This window comes from Podarcis melisellensis (genome assembly GCF_964234715.1).
Source record: "Podarcis melisellensis genome assembly, chromosome: 6".
Taxonomy (NCBI): Eukaryota; Metazoa; Chordata; class Lepidosauria; order Squamata; family Lacertidae; genus Podarcis; species Podarcis melisellensis.
The window spans coordinates 17,654,993-17,674,200 of NC_138538.1; the positions used below are offsets into that span (position 1 = coordinate 17,654,993).

The 19,208-nt window shown below is 45.3% G+C and overlaps 1 protein-coding gene across 3 annotated transcripts in view; it reads left to right on the top strand.

The window, feature by feature from the left end:
- The window catches only part of ATP9A (ATPase phospholipid transporting 9A (putative)), a 93,513-nt gene that overhangs the window by 59,247 nt on the left and 15,058 nt on the right, over nt 1–19,208 (top strand). For all 3 annotated transcript variants that reach the window (XM_081916709.1, XM_081916707.1, XM_081916708.1), the window contains exons 16-21: nt 6,232–6,324; nt 6,963–7,046; nt 12,005–12,175; nt 14,707–14,805; nt 18,082–18,171; nt 18,279–18,423. In XM_081916709.1, coding sequence (XP_081772835.1) covers nt 6,232–6,324; nt 6,963–7,046; nt 12,005–12,175; nt 14,707–14,805; nt 18,082–18,171; nt 18,279–18,423 — 682 coding nt within the window. The remainder of the gene's footprint in view (nt 1–6,231; nt 6,325–6,962; nt 7,047–12,004; nt 12,176–14,706; nt 14,806–18,081; nt 18,172–18,278; nt 18,424–19,208) is intronic.

Below are 19,208 nucleotides of genomic sequence, written 5' to 3' on the forward strand. Positions count from 1 at the left end.
AAATATGTGTGTCTTTAACTTCGTGCCTGTCAGTTTGCAGAGAGGGATAGCTATGTTAGTCCTTTGCAGGAAAAAACAACAGGAGGCCAACACATTTGCTATGGCTTGACAGTTCATGGATTGCAGTCCACTTACCGGCTGCAGCAAGTCCACAAAACTTATGCAAAATAAATCTACTGTTCTTTAAGTCACCATGAGATTTTGTTGCTGCTGTTGCTCATCTTCATTGGAAGCAGTTTGTTAGAATATCAGGACCTATATCAGCAAGCCACTTGGGCACACAGTGCTTTTAAATTCAACCAACTATCAGCTTTTACAGCCTTGCTTTCATTTTGCAGTGTTCTGAAAAACCCTGGGGCAGCTGCTAGGTGTGAATAGATGTCCAGGAACTGGAAGCTTCCATCTGATGGCGGAGGAAATAGCTGCCAGACACTAGGATGGGTTTCTCAGCAGTTCGCCTCGACTTCCTCCATTCTCTTTTATATAGCTGAAATCATAGCAGCATGGGCATAGTCAAGGCGGGGCTGGGAGGGGCCATTTCCCCCCATCAAGTAAAACAATAGAAATACTTAACTATCTGACCAATCACGTCGGTTCTGCCCACCCACCCACCCCCGAACAAAAATCCTGGCTAAACTCATGGATAGCAGGTTTGTGAAACACTTCTGGAATACAGTGGTACCTCGGGTTAAGTACTTAATTCGTTCCGGAGGTCCGTTCTTAACCTGAAGCACCACTTAAGCTAATGGGGCCTCCTGCTGCCGCCACGCCGCCAGAGCACGATTTCTGTTCTCACCCTGAAGCAAAGTTCTTAACCTGAAGCAATATTTCCAGGTTAGCGGAGTCTGTAACCTGAAGCGTATGCAACCTGAAGCATATGAGGTACCACTGTATTTGACTGCATGTGCATCAGTTTGCTGAAGGTTCAGCAAAGAAGATGTGGTACTATTAGCAGTGGACTTGATTACCTGTTGACCATTGACTGTGTGGATAGGATTGCTGACTCCACTGGGATTCTCTGCCTTTCATTTAGTGGAATCTCAGCTAGCTCAGCTTCTTCCATGGCAGTGGGGGAAAGAGTTATCTACCCGCTGAAACATTCCCTGCTTAATGAAGGCACAGGATACATAGAAGAACTGAGAGGTCCACAAGGTGCTGCTGTCTTGCCAAGGGATACTGATGCATCTTTCTTCTTGTTTCCTGAGCTTATAGTGGCTGTTTCCAGCATTCTCCATCTGCTGACACAAGGGCTCTTGCACTAGCAGACAGGTGGATTTCAATGTTGTGCAACAGAGGAGTCCAACACAACAGGTGTGTTAGCAGAAATCCTTTACACAACAGATTGCATAATCTATCCTGCAGCAGTGTTACCAGCAGGCTGCTTATGCATTTTCACGCGCAGCAATGTTCCCCTTGCGTAAAACATCAGTGGAGCAAGCATACCACTCAGTCACTTTGACGTAGCGCTACCTCAGATGAAACTCTCAGTTGCTTCTACCACTTCTATGCATGTGGTAGAACTTTGACACACCTCTTTGGCAGGAGATATGCAGACTTACTCTTTTGTGGAACTTCATGTTTAGTGGTTGCGGGTGAAGAAAAGGATACAGTAATTCTATTTTGTACAACATGGAGATTTATCGAGGAATGCTTCTCCAGTCATATGCGCAATCATTCTTTAGTGGCTGTTCAAAGATGCTTGCTGTTTACTTCTAGCCTTTGGAGCGGAGTGAAAAAATTCAAATACCCTTTTCAAATTCTCGAGCTGCCTCTGGAGGTTTGCTTGCTAATAATTGGCAGAGGAGGGAATAACAATTTATGGGTGGGATGAGATGCCTTCAGACTGGTGTTTTATTGTGGGCATATTTTGCAGCACGTTCTTGACTCAATAATAGTGTGTTAGCGGTGGATTTATTCTGCTTTAGTTTGTTCTGCAATGCTTCCCCAAAGTTACCACATTATTGCTGTCTGGAAGGCTATGGCACATCCATCTGTCATGAATGCATTTGCTGAGATTCCTGCATTTCAGGGGAATGGACTAGTTTGGGTTCCTTTCGACTCTACAATTCTGTGATTCTATGAAATTGGAAAAAATGAAACCAGAACTGCTCTAAAGGTTTTGCTTCTGCTTTTCTATTTTATTTTTAACAATCAAGCAGTATACAGTGTTACCTCGGGTTACAGATGCTTCAGGTTACATACGCTTCAGGTTACAGACTCCACTAACCCAGAAATAGTACCTCGGGTTAAGAACTTTGCTTCAGGATGAGAACAGAAATCGTGCTTCGGCGGCACGGCAGCAGCAGGAGACCCCATTAGCTAAAGTGGTGCTTCAGGTTAAGAACAGTTTCAGGTTAAGAACGGACCTCCGGAACGAATTAAGTACTTAACCCGAGGTACCACTGTACCGGTTGTGGACGGGATCCGTTACGGAGGTCTGAGGTTTCTGCAACCTGAGGACTGCTTCTGCGTATGTGCGCGCAGCAAAACCCAGTAAAATACTTCCGGGTTTGCTGCTTTCACATCCCGAAGTTTACGAAACCAGAGGGTTACATAATCGGAGGTACTACTGTATAAATTTTATGAAGTAAATAAATAATGTTTTTGTTTACAAAAAGTGGAGAGACCGCAGCAGGAAGTTACGGGATACATTCTGATTGAAAAGGAAGCAGAGTCAACACCCCAGAACTTTTGCAGACACAAACAGTATTGGAATTGCCAGTGGCTGCCCCAATAGCGCCATGAACATAAATAACTGTGAATGCGCAATGGAAAGAATGTTTGGACGAGCCCTAGCACTCAGCGGAGTTTTGCTCGTGTTGGTGGAAGAGGACAGGAAGTTGCTTCTGCCGATTTCCCCCTCAGGGTTGGAAGAGCCTCCAGGACAGGCTGAAAAGTGGTGTTGGGGTCTGTAGGAGTAATGAGGGATTGGCCCCCAAATCAGTTTCTCAGCCCTTTCCATCAGCAACAAGCTTCAGTCAGGTCCGGGTTCCATGCATAAATGGAAGGAGCCTCTCCGTTCACTGTGGAGCAAGTCTGAATCAAACCCTGTTCACTCTCTTTGGTTTTTTAGTGTCTGCTGCTTTACATATGGTGGCAAGAGCATTCGCTGCTCTAAAGATGTCTGTTCCAAAAGGCCCCCTTAAACCACTCAGCCATCTCTCGTTGCTGCCATCTTTCGTTGGTGACAGAAGCAGTTGTTTATCCGACCACAAAAGTTTCCTTCCTCTCTCTCTCTCTCTCTCTCTCTCTCTCTCTCTCTCTCTCTCTCTGAGCAACTGGAGTGGAGCATGTTTTCTTAGCAGCTCAGAGAGCGCTATTGTCATATGTTAAATGGGAGTTTGGGGGAAGGTGGTGCGGGGAGAGAAGGCCTTTGAACCTTAGCCAAAATCAGACCATGGTGGAAAAAGATGTGGTAGAGAAACAATACAACTGGCAAATCTTTCTGCAGATTTATAGTTGTAATCGTGCCATAACATGGGAACGTGCTCACCTCCTCCTGAACTTGGTGAGAGGAAATGACTAATGCAAGGAGCTAGTTGATACAGTATTTATATTGGACAAAAGATCTAAACTATCTTAAAGCTAGTTCTACACCACAGGAAGTGGAGTCTCTGCTCAGTTTCCTACCGAAAAGTTGTTAAAACGCTTCTTAACAGTTTAAATCATTTTATACGCAAACATCTATCTTAACTAATGCCAGGGATCTTCTTTTTATTTTAGAGTGGAGTTTTTTTTCCTGGCCTCTCTCAGAGTTGGAAGTTTACATCGTCCTGTGTTTACATTGACAGTTGACCCTTTTGCAGAAATAGGTTGAAAGCCACAGCTGAACAACAATATGGCATCCAGCAGTTCTTCAAAAGCTTTGGCCATGATCCCAACACAGTTTTGAGCAGCTGCAAGGCCACTGGCTTCAGTGGGCAACTTAAGCATGCTAATGCTGGTTTTGGGTTGCAACCACGGGACATCGTGGCCCTGCAGAAGCTTGCAGGCTGGGCTCAGATTACAAAAGATTTGGCCAGAGAGCTACACTTCAAGCTGCTAAAAGAGACATCGTTGTTCAAAACCGATCTCTGCCACGCAGCACAAGAAAGGAAGTTGCCTTGGCTCTGTTAAGGATTGGGCATAGAGAGTCCCACCTATCAGTGTTTATTGAAAAGAGAGGCCTAACAAATTTCGCCTACTTTGTAGTCTTCCCAAAGTGCCCATGATTCTTAACTGCATGATGGGTCTTTCACGGTATCTGGCTCCTTGCTCCAAACTCAGCCTCCGCTCTTGATGGTGATGTTGAGCTACAAGCTTTATTTGTGCTCCTGAACTCTTTTGGCTGCCCTCTTTCTTAGACTTTTTGAATGAATTGGGGTAGAGGCAGGCATGCTACCGATATGAACTAGCTACTGCTGGGCTGTAAACTGCAATACGTACCTACGTTCTCATCTAGCAGATTGGCAAGAATATACTACCTAAGAATTTCTTTTTTAAGCAGAAGCTTTAAGGTTGTGGCCAGTGCTAGTCCTACTAAGAGTAGACCCGCTAAAGTTAACGGGCATGACTCACTTAAGGTTCATTACTTTAAATGGGTTACCTCTTAGTAGGATTTGCATTGGCTACAACTCTTGGTCTCAGGCTGGCTCCCTCTTAGCCAGGAAATCTACACAGGAGAAAGCAGACGGGTTGCTTACTCGTGAGCATTTTTCTGCTACTGCAGACCAGTCAGTTAAATTTGACTAACCATAACCCAGTCCAAATTTGAAACTCAGAAGTTTTCAAAATGTTCTGAAACCTTATGTTTTGGCTCTAACATTCAGCGAATACAGATTTGTGGGGTGAGATTCGATTTCCAGAATCTGTTGGAGTTGAGGTGGGGGTTTTTAAGTGAGTAAAATCTTACATGAAGTGGAGAGTGGAGTATTATTCCGTATGACAGTCCATCAACCAACAGAATTAATCATTATGACTCTTTTTTTACACCCCCAAAGTACAAGTGCATAGGGAAAGATTTGTCACACATCTGAAAAAAAAAATTGTGGGGGGAGGAAGGGGTTTCTCTTTCAAAGAATGAGAGAAGGTGGCATTAGTTTGCACTATTTCACCTCAAGATTCGGGTCCATTCAGATTTAATCAGAACAGATGTGCACCTTTCTAATTTATTTTGGTGATTTAACATTTGCCAGTTTTGAATGTGAACATATAAAAAGGAAATTAATGTTGTAGTTAATCTGTATTAAGCTAAAAATGAGTTGGTTGTAATGTTTTTTTCTGCTCAGCATGAGAATGATTGGAATGAGTATCACCTGTTGCTAACAAAGGCCTGGTTCCCACAAACAGAAGATGAGAGTCGCTAAACCTGTTTCTTCATTGCACTGCTTGGGGCTTCTGGGAGTTGTGGGCTCACGTCAGTGAGTGCTCTTTCGTTTGAAACAAATGCCTCATCCATAGAAAGATAGCATGTCAGGGAGAAGTCTAGGCCTTCCCTTTGATGTGCTAGTTTTGCATCTGTAGGGGATTAATTGTATTGTATGGAGGAGCACCGAGTCATCTGAGGACCCTCCTGCAATCTCAATTGGTACAGCAGAAAAAAACTATTCCATTTAGTGTTGCTTTTTAGTACTAACCCCTAGAAACTGTGGGTGGACTGGGCTGCATGCCATCCTCAGCCAAACCATGCCTAAGCCAGTGTGGTGTAGTGGTTAAGAGCAGTGGACTCTTAATCTGGTGAACCGGGTTCGCATCTCCGCTCCTCCACATGCAGCTGCTGGGTGACCTTGGGCCAGTCACATTTCTTTGAAGTCTCTCAGCCCCACTCACCTCACAGAGTGTTTGTTGGGGGAGGAAGGGAAAGGAGAATGTTAGCCGCTTTGAGACTCCTTCGGGTAGTGATAAAGCAGGATATCAAATCCAAACTCCTCCTCTTCTTCTTCTTAGCTCAAATGTATGGGCTCTGGGAGAAGAGATTGTGTTTGCTTTGCTCCTCTTCAGTTGTTCTGATGCTGTGCTGTTGCAAGCCATGGTTTGACTTAGCATGTCATCTGAACTTAGGTCCATGGTTTACCTCTCCCCCCAAAACCCCATGACCTGCAAATCATAGGACAAACCTTGGTTATAGCTTGTGGTTGGTGTGGAGAGAGCTAAACCACCACGATCCCAGGTTCAGACAACCATGGATTAGCAGTAGCGCTGGAACAGATAGTCTATGAACCATTTCTCTCTCTTTCTCTCTCTGTCTTTCAGGATGAATCTACAGGGGAAATAACCTTCTACATGAAAGGGGCTGATGTGGTGATGGCAGGAATTGTTCAATACAATGACTGGCTAGAGGAAGAGGTATGGAAATGCACCAGTGGGAAGCCACACTTGGTGCAATGACTGTCAAGTGGTACAGGGAACACGGGGCGCACCATTGCCTTGGGAGGTAATAACTGAGGCTTTCACTTAGCTATTATAGCTGCTTCTCAAAACAATGAGTTGTGTTAAGAAGTGATAGCAGCAACAATGAGAAGCTATAGTAGCAATATTGCAGCCTTCTGGAACTTGATGCTCTCCAGACATTTTGGACCACACACCCCAAGGGGAAGGCTGCAAAACATGACACAGTTCAGTGAAAGAACAGAATTATGAAATCTAAACTGCCATCTCCTCCTATCTCGGCCATGGGGAACTCTCACTTAGGACTCTAATTTTACTCTTCTCCACCAGCCATGCCCACCTGGCCCACATCTCAAGCCAAAAGGGGAATAGGTAAAACTGTGGCTGCGAAGGAGCAGCCAAGAGCCTTAGAGGGCATTCCCAATTCTTCCTTGGAAGATGAATGACCTCGTGTCAAAGTAATGGACAGGTGGAAGTGACCCACAGACCCACAAAGTGGATCTGTCCCACAAACATTTTAACTAAATAAGGATCTCTGATATGCAATCCCTAGCTTCAGATGTGACCTGACCAAGTTTGCAATTTCTCCTCAACAGTGTGGCAATATGGCAAGGGAAGGGCTGAGGGTCCTTGTAGTAGCAAAGAAATCCCTGACTGAGGAACAATATCAAGACTTTGAGGTAAGCCAGTTTTGTTTACCTCTGGTATCGTGTCGTCATACTTGCTTGCCTATAGGTTTTAGGTCCCAATTCAAGGTGCAGGTTCTTACTTTTAAAATTATGGATGTTCTGGGACCCTGTTGACTTAAGGACCATCTTATCCTCCATATTCCCCCCTGTTTACTCCCTAACTTGTTGGATGGCCATGAGAGACAAGACCTTCCTGGTTGTGGCACCATTGTTGTGGAAAAGCTCAGGCAGGCCCTGCTGGCAAAACCATCGCTGTTAAGATTTTGCTGTTCAGAAATGAAGCCGTTCCAGTAAGCTTCAGGTTGTGGGTATCTGATGACTATGTTTTGATTATTTGCCATTTCTATTTAATAGTATTTCAAATCCTTTATTTGGTATTCCAGGCAAATACACGTGCTACGTTTTAAGAACTGCCCCAGAAGTATCCTCACTTACTTTATTTTCCCCAAACATAATTGTTTCTCTGCAGAAGTCAGGCTCCGAAGGGACAAAGAGATTTGCTAGTTTGAACCAGGAGCCAGCAGGAGGCAGCTCTGATCAATCCCCCCTACCCACCCACTGCATTATAATAAAGAAACTCCTGCAAAATCCCACAGTGAATGAGCTGGTGACCACATGAACATTTCATCCACATGGCACATTTTAAAAATCATATGCAGGCTGCCCACTTCAAGCTTTGTCTGTTTCTGTGCCTTCCTTTCTTATCAGCTGTGAAACTGGAAGGAAGCTAGTTTCACACCCGCAACTTGATAATTTGCTGTGAGCTGTTTTTACATTTTGTCAGCTATAATCATTGGCCTTTTAAGAGAGGAACATTGTCACTTGCACAGCAGTTTTCAAAAGCCTTCCCCCCCCCCATGTGTTTTCATGCTTGATGCATCCCAATGAAGCTAGTCTCTGGCAGTGTTTGGGTGTTCATCTACAGCAGTGGTTGTTCTCAAACTTTTTTGGGCTGCTTCCCCCTTGGTACCATAAACTCAACCCCAGAGCCTCCTACCTTACAAAAAGCATTGTTCTTATAAAATAACCATTTGCATTCCCCACTATGGAAGATAATAATACAGGACGACAATACAAAACAGTAATGATCAATTGCACATTCATTCAAAATCCAGTGAAAACTATCTAATTTAATGCAACAAAATTGATGAAATTTACCCAGCCATACCAGCTTTTTAATGCCTGATAGTCATTTACACCTCCCCTTCTGCTGCCCCCTAGGTAATCCCACCACCTTCCAGGGTATGGTACCATCCACCTTGGGAATGACTGAGCTGCAGCTTTGTCAAGCATGATGTGTGAAGTTGTGGGTGCGGCTGGGTGTTCTTCCTCTCCTTACTATCCTGACTTACTAGCTTGTTTTGTTCATGGACATTTAAGCCAGAGTTCCTTGATTCAGACGCAAGAAGTTGCAACAGCAACTGGAGGGCCACAGGTTCCTCATCCCTGATGCAGAAGCTGGAAGGAAGGAGGAGAAAAGGGGGTGAGAGAGAGAGAAAGAAAGAGTGAGATCTACCTTCAACATACAGACATACAAAGCTGCCTTATATCGAGTCAGACTATTGATACATCGAGCTCAGCATTGACAATAGGCATGCAGTTGGGAATGCAGGGTTTCAGGCAAGCATAAAGCCTAACTTGGAGAGGCAAATACCTAGCCGCTCCAAACAATGGCTTATTTAGCTATAAATATCATTGAAGGCACTCCTCCGACAACAAGGGTGTGTACAAGGCCAGCAGCGTTTTGCAAATTCGGCTGCCAACGTTCACATGAGAAAGGGTTGCACCAGCCTACACCACATCCTGTTATCTTTCACTTTTTTCATCCCACTTTCTCATTATTATTATTTTTCTCAGGTACAATTTTAGTAGTACTTGGTGAAAGAGGTTCAAGATCTTGTCTGCAGAGAAGTTTTTAGCTGCCCCGTTCCTTTATTACCAGGGTAGTCCAGGGGTGTTTGGGGTGTTAGGGAAGGGGTAGGCCCTCTGGTGGGGGACATGCCTTGCTCCTTCTGGCATAGCTTGCCCCCTTCTTGGACCCCACCTTGCACTTAGCTCTCAACTGTGGCTCTTGGAAGATGTCAGCATGCACCCTGGGAACATCTTTGACTGGCCCGCTAAACCAGTTGAGGGTAGCCGATGGGTCTTAACCCTTGGTGAGTTGGAGACTTACCCTGCTTGTGAAGACACTGATAGTGGGCGCAGTGGTCAAGAAAGCAGTTTCATCACGTGCTGTGGCAGGAAGTGAGAGGCAGGTGAGACTCATCAACCTGGGAAGGTAGCCTTGCGGGGATATCTTCGAGAGAAGAAATGGTGAAGGAGTAAGGTAAAGGTAAAGGGACCCCTGACCATTAGGTCCAGTTGTGACCGACTCTGGGGTTGCGGTGCTCATCTCGCTTTATTGGCCAAGGGAGCCAGCATACAGCTTCCGGGTCATGTGGCCAGCATGACTAAGCCGCTTCTGGTGAACCAAAGCAGTGCACGGAAATGCCGTTTACCTTCCCGCTGGAGCAGTACCTATTTATCTAGTCGGCGTACAGCTTCCGGGTCATGTGGCCAGCATGTCTAATCCGCTTCTGGCGAACCAGAGCAGCGCACAGAAATGCTGTTTACCTTCTACTTGCCCTTTGACGTGCTTTTGAACTGCTAGGTTGGCAGGAGCAGGGAACGAACAACGGGAGCTCACCCCGTCGCGGGGATTCGAACTGCCGACCTTCTGATCAGCAAGTCCTAGGCTCTGTGGTTTAGACCACAGCACCACCTGCGTCCCTAGGTCAATGAGTAGGCCTTACACAAATCTGGAATCGAACCCCTAAGGCGGGTGGATGGCATCTTGTACGCCTCCTTCTGGGAACTCCTGCAGCCAAACCAATGCCAAACATATTGCTCTGCTTTCCTTAGGACCACATCAGGGAGGCTGAGAGGGGGAACTGGAATAAGAAATGCATCAACACGGTTTACAGCAATAAAACCGTAAAAACATGCAATTAAAAGCCATAAAAGAGTTAGAAGCAGACATCAATTAACTGTTGTGCAAGGATGTGCCCTTTATTGCCTGCATCAGTCTGGCAGAAAAGAAAAAGTTTTCATCAGGCATTTAGAAGTTGGCATAGAAGGTGCCCTCTCTTCTTTCTCTGGGCTCTCCCTTTTTCCCATCCCCTTGATGTCTCTGTCTTCCTGCATTGCCTTCCATGCTCCCATCGCTGATGGTATTATACAATTTAATCCAGGGCACTGGAGGACAAAGATGAAATAAAAATGAAATATGACCAAGAGGTGCTGGTCTGGCAGTGCTCTTCGTCTGTAGCAAAAGCAGCCATCTGGCAGCCTGGGGGCCACATCAACTCGTGGATGGCAGCCAGTTGGCTCACCACCCACCTATCTTCTTTGAGATAAAGAATCTCACGACACGGGCCTAGCCAGTCTCTACGCATCTGGCTATGGGAGGGAGGGGAAATTGCTAAAAGCACATCGGCTACCCCACCCAATGTATTTCCTGCAGTGTTCCTCCTGCATGTTGACATAGGCCAAGTGAGTAACAGGATAGAGGGAAACAATTTCCCACCCTGTTCTTTCAGGGGTTGTCCAATCCGTCCAATGCAGGGGTTGGGAGCCTCAGGCCTGGAAGCTGAATGTGGCCCTCAAGATCTCTCTTTTTGGCTCTTGAGACTCTTCCCAGGCACACCCCTCAGTGGCCTTATCTTGCAATCTGAATGCTTTTTGCCTGGCTGGAATGTGTCCTTGAGCTCTGATAATACAACTTCTTTGTCTTAACGGGTGGCACTGTGGGTTAAACCACAGAGCTTAGGACTTGCTGATCAGAAGGTCGGCGGTTCGAATCCCCGTGACGGGGTGAGCTCCCATTGTTCAGGCCCTGCTCCTGCCAAGATAGCAGTTCAAAAGCATGTCAAAGTGCAAGTAGATAAATAGGTATCACTCCTGTGGGAAGGTAAACGGCGTTTCTGTGCGCTGCTCTGGTTCGCCAGAAGCGGCTTAGTCATGCTAGCCACATGACCCGAAGCTGTATGCTAGCTCCCTTGGCCAATAAAGCGAGATGAGTGCCGCAACCCCAGAGTTGGTCACGACGGACCTAATGGTCAGGGGTCCCTTTACCTTTAAGGAGCATATGAGTATACAGTGGTACCTTGGGTTAAGTACTTAATTCGTTCCGGAGGTCCGTTCTTAACCTGAAACCGTTCTTAACCTGAGGTACCACTTTAGCTAATGGGGTCTCCTGCTGCTGCCTGCCACCGCGTGATTTCTGTTCTCATCCTGAGGTAAAGTTCTTAACCCGAGGTACTACTTCCCAGTTAGCGGAGTCTGTAACGTGAAGTGTTTGCAACCTGAAGTGTTTGTAACGCGAGGTACCACTGTATATAGAAATGAGCTTACTGTACAAAAGTATCATTTGCATTTGATGCTCCGCCCACTTTTGCCTCTGCCCTCATTCCCATGTGTCCCCTGAAAGGTTCCCCAAAATAGAATGTGGCCCTTGGGCCAGGGCCAGCCTAAGACATTTTGGCACCTGAGGCGAACCGCTGAATGGTACCCCTCCCTCCCCACCAGGGAATAAGGGGTGAGTGAAGATCTACCTCAGGAACAAGGGGGCAACAAAGGTCTACATCGGGATCTGCTGCCCCTGCAGATCCGGCTGCCTGAGGCAGTCGCCTCAACTTGCCTCATGAGTGGGCCAGCCCTGCCTTGGGCTGAAAAAAGTTCCCTGCCTGAATCGAATGAATGGCCTCGGGTCTTCTGGGAAGTTTTGAGCTACATCGAGGGCTGAGTGGTATCTGGTTTTCAACTTCGTGATATATCTCCATCTAAACGTAGATCAGTTTATCACCCAGACCTAGAGACAAGGAGGCAAAATACATTAAAAAACAATAAATGGAAGTGCAAAGTGATTGATCTCGTACTGACTGGCCATGTCTCTCTTGGGTCCTTGCCAGGCACGCTATGTCCAAGCAAAGCTCAGCGTCCATGACCGTTCCCTCAAGGTAGCAACTGTGATCGAGAGCCTGGAGATGGAGATGGAGTTGCTCTGTCTGACTGGAGTGGAGGATCAGCTGCAGGCAGATGTCAGGCCTACTCTGGAAACACTGAGAAATGCCGGCATGAAGGTATGGCTAAACCGCAAATGGAAAGCGTAGCATCATTGGTTCCCCCCGCCCCCAATCTGACAGTGCAGTGGCAAGAGAAAGTGAGAGATGCTGTCGCATCATTTCGTGGAAAAAAGGGGGCATTTCCCCAGCAATCAGAACACTGAACTTTGTGGCTGAAAACGCTGGCAGCGTTTTATGATATGTAAAATGAACCCTGAGAAGTCCTTGATATCTTAAGGATGTAAAAAAATGAGTATTGTAAATTCTAAAACAGAAAATTTAATCACACACACACACACACACACACTGAACTTTGGGAGCTGTGAAAAATGAAGCATCCTGACAACCAAATGTTTGGATCAAATAACAACTGTTTTTATCAGACACATACAAAAATAGCTTCCTGTAAATGCTTGAAGAGTTGTCATTGTTAGCCTCTCACTTTGATACCCAGGAGAGTGTTTGGTTCTTAAGTCTGGAAATTTTCCAAGTATGTGAGTTCAGAAGTAAAAAACAAAGTAGGAAGAGTGTTTGTTGGTTGGTTGGTTTTAAGATGCATTCACTCTGTTCAGTTAAATTATCTGAGTGGCTTACAACAAAATTTAAGTACAGGCAACCCCCCAGTTTATGCAGGGATTGCATTCTGGTCATGTCGGCAAAATGCACATAAGCCTGTTATGCCCTTGTCCTGACCCTGTCATGCCCTCTTCTGGGTCCAAAAACAGCCCGCACATGCACGGTAGAGCATTTTTTTGAATTCACACAAAATGGGAGGCGCCTGTACATAAAAATTAGCTGAAGCAGCACATCTGTAAAAGCGGAATTAAAAGTTCCAAGGTTGGATTAAACAGAAGAAATGATAAAGGTCTGGCAGCAGAAAGTAGGTGATAGGTAAACCTCCCTAGAGAGTGATCCAAAGCTAGGGTGCCACCAATGAAAAGGCCCTTTCATGGAACCCACCTGTCAATGGTGGAGAACCCAGAGAAGGGCCACAACCTATGATCGTGGAGACCCATGTGGTTTGGGGGCTGTTTTGTTTCACACAGGAAAGCAAGGCAAAGATTGTGTGATCAAGTTTGCTTTAGTGATCAAAGCAAACGAGACCATTTTGCCCTGCCTTCGGTGCACTTATGAAATCTGGGCAACACTGAATCCTTACCTAGCACAATTCTTCTCTTGAGGCTCCTGGGGTGATGTATAAAATATTTTTTTCAAAAAAGTCTGAAACAGTGAATTGTATTGAAATGGCCACCAGAGGGAGCAAAATTGGAAAAAAAACCCAAATCATGAGCTGATAAGTTATACTGTACTAACTTTACCATTTACCACTAGGTTTTGATGAGCATGACTGAATGGGAAGTGAAGGGGTTAATAAAGCATTATCTGCCATAGTTTTTAGCCTGTTTTTAACTGGAGATGGATTGTGTACCCTGTGCCTACATACATGAAATTAACTTTTTGATAGTTACCTTTGAGATATGGGGAGAAAAGGATAGGCTAAAAATGTTCAGTCTCAGTTCTGATCTATTCCCAAGGTCCTGTTTGTCCTAACCTGAAAAGGCAGGGCTGCCATCTTACCATATCTGTATCTGGAATGTCTTTTGTTCCTGCCCACACAGAGCCTGTAACATGCCAGCTAGACATTTGTTATCAAATGGAATTCCCATCTGTTGTTTACCCCTCCCAGATAATTCTCAGTACCCTCAACAAACTATAGTTCCCGGGATTCTTTGGAGGCGGAGCCACGTGTTTTCAATGTACGGTGTGGGTGATGAACACAGTCTCTTTGGTTTTAGTAGGAATTATACGAATTTTAACTAAAGGCCTATGCATGTATTCTAGCTCCATTAAGTTACTTTAAACTTCTCCACATGATGGCTGTCTCCTCAAGGACTACAAGCGACTCGCTGCGCAGATGGGGCCATATTTCACCCTGCCACCACAAACTTTCCTTGCTGTGTCTCCTATACACAAGGAGGCTGCTGTATGAAGTCAGTAGCCACAGGGAACAATTTAAAATGGCCTTTGTAGAATGCCTGGATCACAGGTGCCAACACCTTTTACATTTCTAAAAATGTCATTGGGTTGACTCTTGAGTTATTTGTTTTCAAAATTGCACAGATCCCAGTATATTATAGAAATCCCTCACCCTTAAAGATGCTTGCTAACTACATTGATGGAGCTTTTTCACATGCAAATACATTGAAAAATGTGTACACACACCCTCAGCTCCACATTGTGAAGTGGTACAGCTCCCAAGTTCTGCAGCCTCACACTGTGTAATGTGTAGCTCAGTTATTGTATCCAATTAAAATAAAAATCCATTTTTAAACGAGACTGTTGCTCAAACTGATTCATTTAATGTAAAAACAAAGTAGCTCAAACACACACACACACACACACACACACACACACACACCAATTTTCCTGGATTCCAGTACAAATATAAAAATAGGGTATCTGATAAACCTACAAACTAAGCATTTTGTCAAATTCCTTTTTGTATCATTGTTGATTCCAGGATATTAAATGGTGCTTTTTTATTGTAGGTATGGATGCTCACAGGGGACAAACTAGAAACAGCCACGTGTACAGCTAAGAATGCACATCTGGTAACCAGGACCCAGGACATTCATATATTTAGACTGGTGAGTAATATGAATAAAACTAGCTTACTTAGCACTTGTCCATGGAGCTACATTATGAATCAAGGGGAATAATTTACACCAGCCCCAATGTGCAGTTAGAATAAAATATGAGTATATTATGCAGACCTAATCTTCCTCTGACTATCGTTGCATTTACACAACACCTAGACTCATCTGATGAATACATTGAAGTTGGACATTAATAGTGGAAAAAGAACGTTCTGAAAAAAGTCTCACTCGTTTCCTCCTTTGTTTATCCCTCTTGGGATAAAATGATTTCTTTCCTGCAGGCACGGTTGACATAGTGAATTTGGATCCCTTCTGTAACAACTTAAGAGGCAAAATACAGAGCAATAGGTTTGCTAATTAGTTACCAATGTAAATATGGTTGAGAATTCCTGTCTTCATTAATCTTACTCAGCTCCAGCTCTTTGAGGAAATGCTCTGTGAACATGCTTTTCTGAGGACGCTCAGAAAAATGACAGGTTATGAGATTCAAAAGGGGAAGCCAATACTGGTCCTGTGTTCTGATATTTTAGGGCTCCTCCAATTTATTTGATTTGCTTACACAAAGTGTACACAAAGGGTAGATTATATCTGGTCATTATTCAGCATTTGTTCTGATTTGCTTTGGGGTTGGAATGTTCCACAACAATGAGCATTCATCCTGACATGCTTATTGTTAAGTTGTGGGTGAACATATCAGATGACACAGCGATTCTTCAAACAGCTCTTGTTTATTCAGAGGCCAGAACAGAACTGAACTGAAGGGTTCAGTCAGCCTGCTTATATAGAGCTCCAGTACAACGTATCTGTAACAATTTTCTAAAACTATCCAATCACTGAACATCACTTTCGATCCCTTATTTGCATAACTATCTACAGTATCCCCCTGCTGGCCCAGGGTGAGAACTTCAGTACATAACACTTATGAGGTGCTTTTCCATCTTCCTGTTAATCATTCATTCATTCATTCCTGTTAATTAATTCAGTAATTCATTTCAATGCATTTCCCCATTGCTTTCCTAGTGACACAAAGTCCATTTCCTTTTTTTAAAATGTAGATTTGCTGTACTAGGGCAGGTGTGAGGAACCTCTGACCCTCCAGATGTTTCTGAACTACAACTCCCATCAGTCCTAGTAAGCATGGCCAATGAGAGTTGTCATTCAGCAACGTCCGGAGGGCAAAAAGGTTCACCATACCAAGCTTGGAATCACTCCTACAAAATACTGACATTTTGGAGGAGGGCTGACTAGTAGAGATAGACCGGGGTGCCCAAACTTTTTTCAAAGAGGGCCAGATTTGATGAAGTGAACGTGTGTGAGGGCCAACCAAAGTTGTTGTTGACCTTTTTTAGGATTGAAGTTGGTGACCTTTTTTTAAATGATTTTACCCCAGAGAAGTTGTGCTTTTTTACAATTTTACCTCAAAGTTCTTGAGCTTTTGAGGGGATTTTACCCCAAGAAAAAAACTACCACAGATGCTGCATTAAACCAACAGCCGACCGGCGGGCCGGATTAGGCCCCCGAAACAGACCATAGACATGCCTAAGATAGATGCATTTGTCAGTTTCATCTCTCTCTCTCTCTCTCTCTCTCTCTCTCTCTCTCTCTCTCTCTCTCTCTCTCTCTCTCTCGTCTCTCACATTGAATTCAGTTCATCATCATCATCGTCATCCTAATTTATTATTTATACCCCGCCCATCGGGCCGGGCTTCCCCAGCCACTCTGGGCAGCTTCCAAAAAAATATAAAAATACTGTAGTACATCAAACATTAAAAGCTTCCCTAAACAGGGCTGCCTTCAGATGTCTTCTAAAAGTCTAGTAGTTGTTGTTCTCTTTAACGTCTGGTGGGAGGGTGTTCCACAGGGAAGGCGCCACTACCGAGAAGGCCCTCTGCCTGGTTCCCTGTAACTTGGCTTCTCGCAGTGAGGGAACCACCAGAAGGCCCTCGGTGCTGGACCTCAGTGTCCGGGTAGAACAATGGGGGTGGAGACGCTCCTTCAGATATACTGGACCAAGGCCAACATTTCCCCAGCAGCTTGCGATTTTATTCCTCAGGAAAATTCATCAGCATTTTACTATGAATTCCTAGAGTTGTACAGTAAATAAGAGACTATAGCAAGCCACCCTATTTCCCCCAATATTGCCTCACATCACTTGCTACTTGTTCCTTTTAGACTTGAGATGCGGAATGGGACCTTCTGCATGGAAAGCCATCTCATGGCATTTCTACACTGCCATCTTTAACTGGTTTAATAGGTACTCTCGCTTTCCACAGAGTGCTGGGGATTGTAATTCTGCGAGGGGAAAGTTGAGAAGCTCCCAAGAGAATTCTCAGCTCAGCATGCTGCAATTCTCAGGGTTCTTCGGAGGAAATCAATGCCTGTTGAAAGTGTTATTGGTTTGTAGTGTGGCTATTACCTTAGAAGAATTTATCCTCAGTAGCTCGAGTCCTCAAGTTGTTCAATGCAATATTGACATATAGAATAGTCTGACTAATCTATTTCAATGACCTGATCCTGTGCATGTGTTATTATTATTATTAAGTATGTGAATTTCTTTCTTTTTTTGGGGGGGGGGGAGTCCCGAAGCAACTTACAGAAAGTTAGAATACACAAATAAAAAAACCAAGAAAAGCATAGTAAAAAAGGTAAAGGTACCCCTGCCCGTACGGGCCAGTCTTGCCAGACTCTAGGGTTGTGCGCTCATCTCACTCTATAGGCCGGGAGCCAGCGCTGTCCGGAGACACTTCCGGGTCACGTGGCCAGCGTGACAAGCTGCATCTGGCAAGCCAGCGCAGCACACGGAACGCCGTTTACCTTCCCGCTGGTAAGCGGTCCCTATTTATCTACTTGCACCCGGGGGTGCTTTCGAACTGCTAGGTTGGCAGGCGCTGGGACCGAGCAACGGGAGCGCACCCTGCCGCAGGGATTCGAACCGCCGACCATGCGATTGGCAAGTCCTAGGCACTGAGGTTTTACCCACAGCGCCACCCGCGTCCCTTGTAAGAAAAGCATACAGAATACTAAAAGTATCCATGCTCCAAATAAAGTCCTGCTAATTTCAGTGGAATGTACTTAGGAGTTCATTGAAGTAGAGCCTATGAATGTTTAGGGAAGGGTGATGCAGAGGTTGTGATCCAAATGACTTCCTGGCCATGCAATTTTGCATAGCATCTTTAAAAAATCAATCAATCTGATTTCCAAGTTAATTTTAGAAATCTGCTTGGAATGATTCTGAGTGCCTGTGGTTATCTGTTTGCTCTTCCCCAGGTCACCAACCGTGGAGAAGCTCACTTGGAACTCAATGCCTTCCGCCGCAAGCACGACTGTGCCCTAGTAATTTCTGGCGATTCCTTGGAGGTGAGAATGTGGTTGTCGCGGTAGCCATTGCAGCAGGTGAGCTGCTGTTGATGGTGGTGGGGAAATGTTTATATCCACGTAACCATTTTATCTGTTTTGTGGAACAGGTGTGCTTGAAATACTATGAGTATGAGTTTATGGAATTGGCTTGCCAGTGCCCAGCTGTGGTCTGCTGCAGATGTGCCCCAACACAGAAGGCTCAGATTGTACGCTTGCTCCAGGAGAGAACTGGGAAGCTGACCTGTGCTGTGGGTAGGTCACTTCCAGCTTCGTTTTCCAGCTGGGCATCTTTGGGTGGTTTTATTTTTACCTGTCTTCATTGGAAAGATTGAGAGACAGAGCAGCTGTTATCTAAATGCCATGTTTCTGGGGGCTCTCAGTTTACACCTTCTGGTTGCACCCACCTGGCTCCCCTTGAAATCCCCTACAATGGTCAGATACCTTCTGGAACAGCACCCCATGAGATGCAAGAGATACTGCCAGAGGTCCCCATCAACCATGCACATCCGCTCAGGCCTACCTAGCTCTCTGCACACACAAACAGGCACCTCCCAGCATAGACTACATAAATAAAAGCCATTCTCCCTTGGGTGCTGAATGTCTCCAAGGAGGTTTGGCTCCCTCTACCGCTGAAAGGGGCACGGGTGGTGCTGTGGGTTAAACCACAGAGCCTAGGACTTGCCGATCAGAAGGTCGGAGGTCCGAATCCCTGCAACAGGGTGAGCTCCCATTGCTTGGTCCCTGCTCCTGCCAACCTAGCAGTTCGAAAGCACATCAAAGTGCAAGTAGATAAATAGGTACCGCTCTGGTGGGAAGGTAAACGGCGTTTCCATGCGCTGCTCTGGTTCTCCAGAAGCGGCTTAGTCATGCTGGCCACATGAACTGGAAGCTGTACGCTGGCTTCCTCGGCCAATAAAGTGAGATGAGCGCCGCAACCCCAGAGTCGGCCACGACTGGACCTAATGGTCAGGGGTCTCTTTACCTTTACCGCTTGAAAGCAGAAGATGCTGTAAGTTCAAAGGAAGTCATTGTCTCTG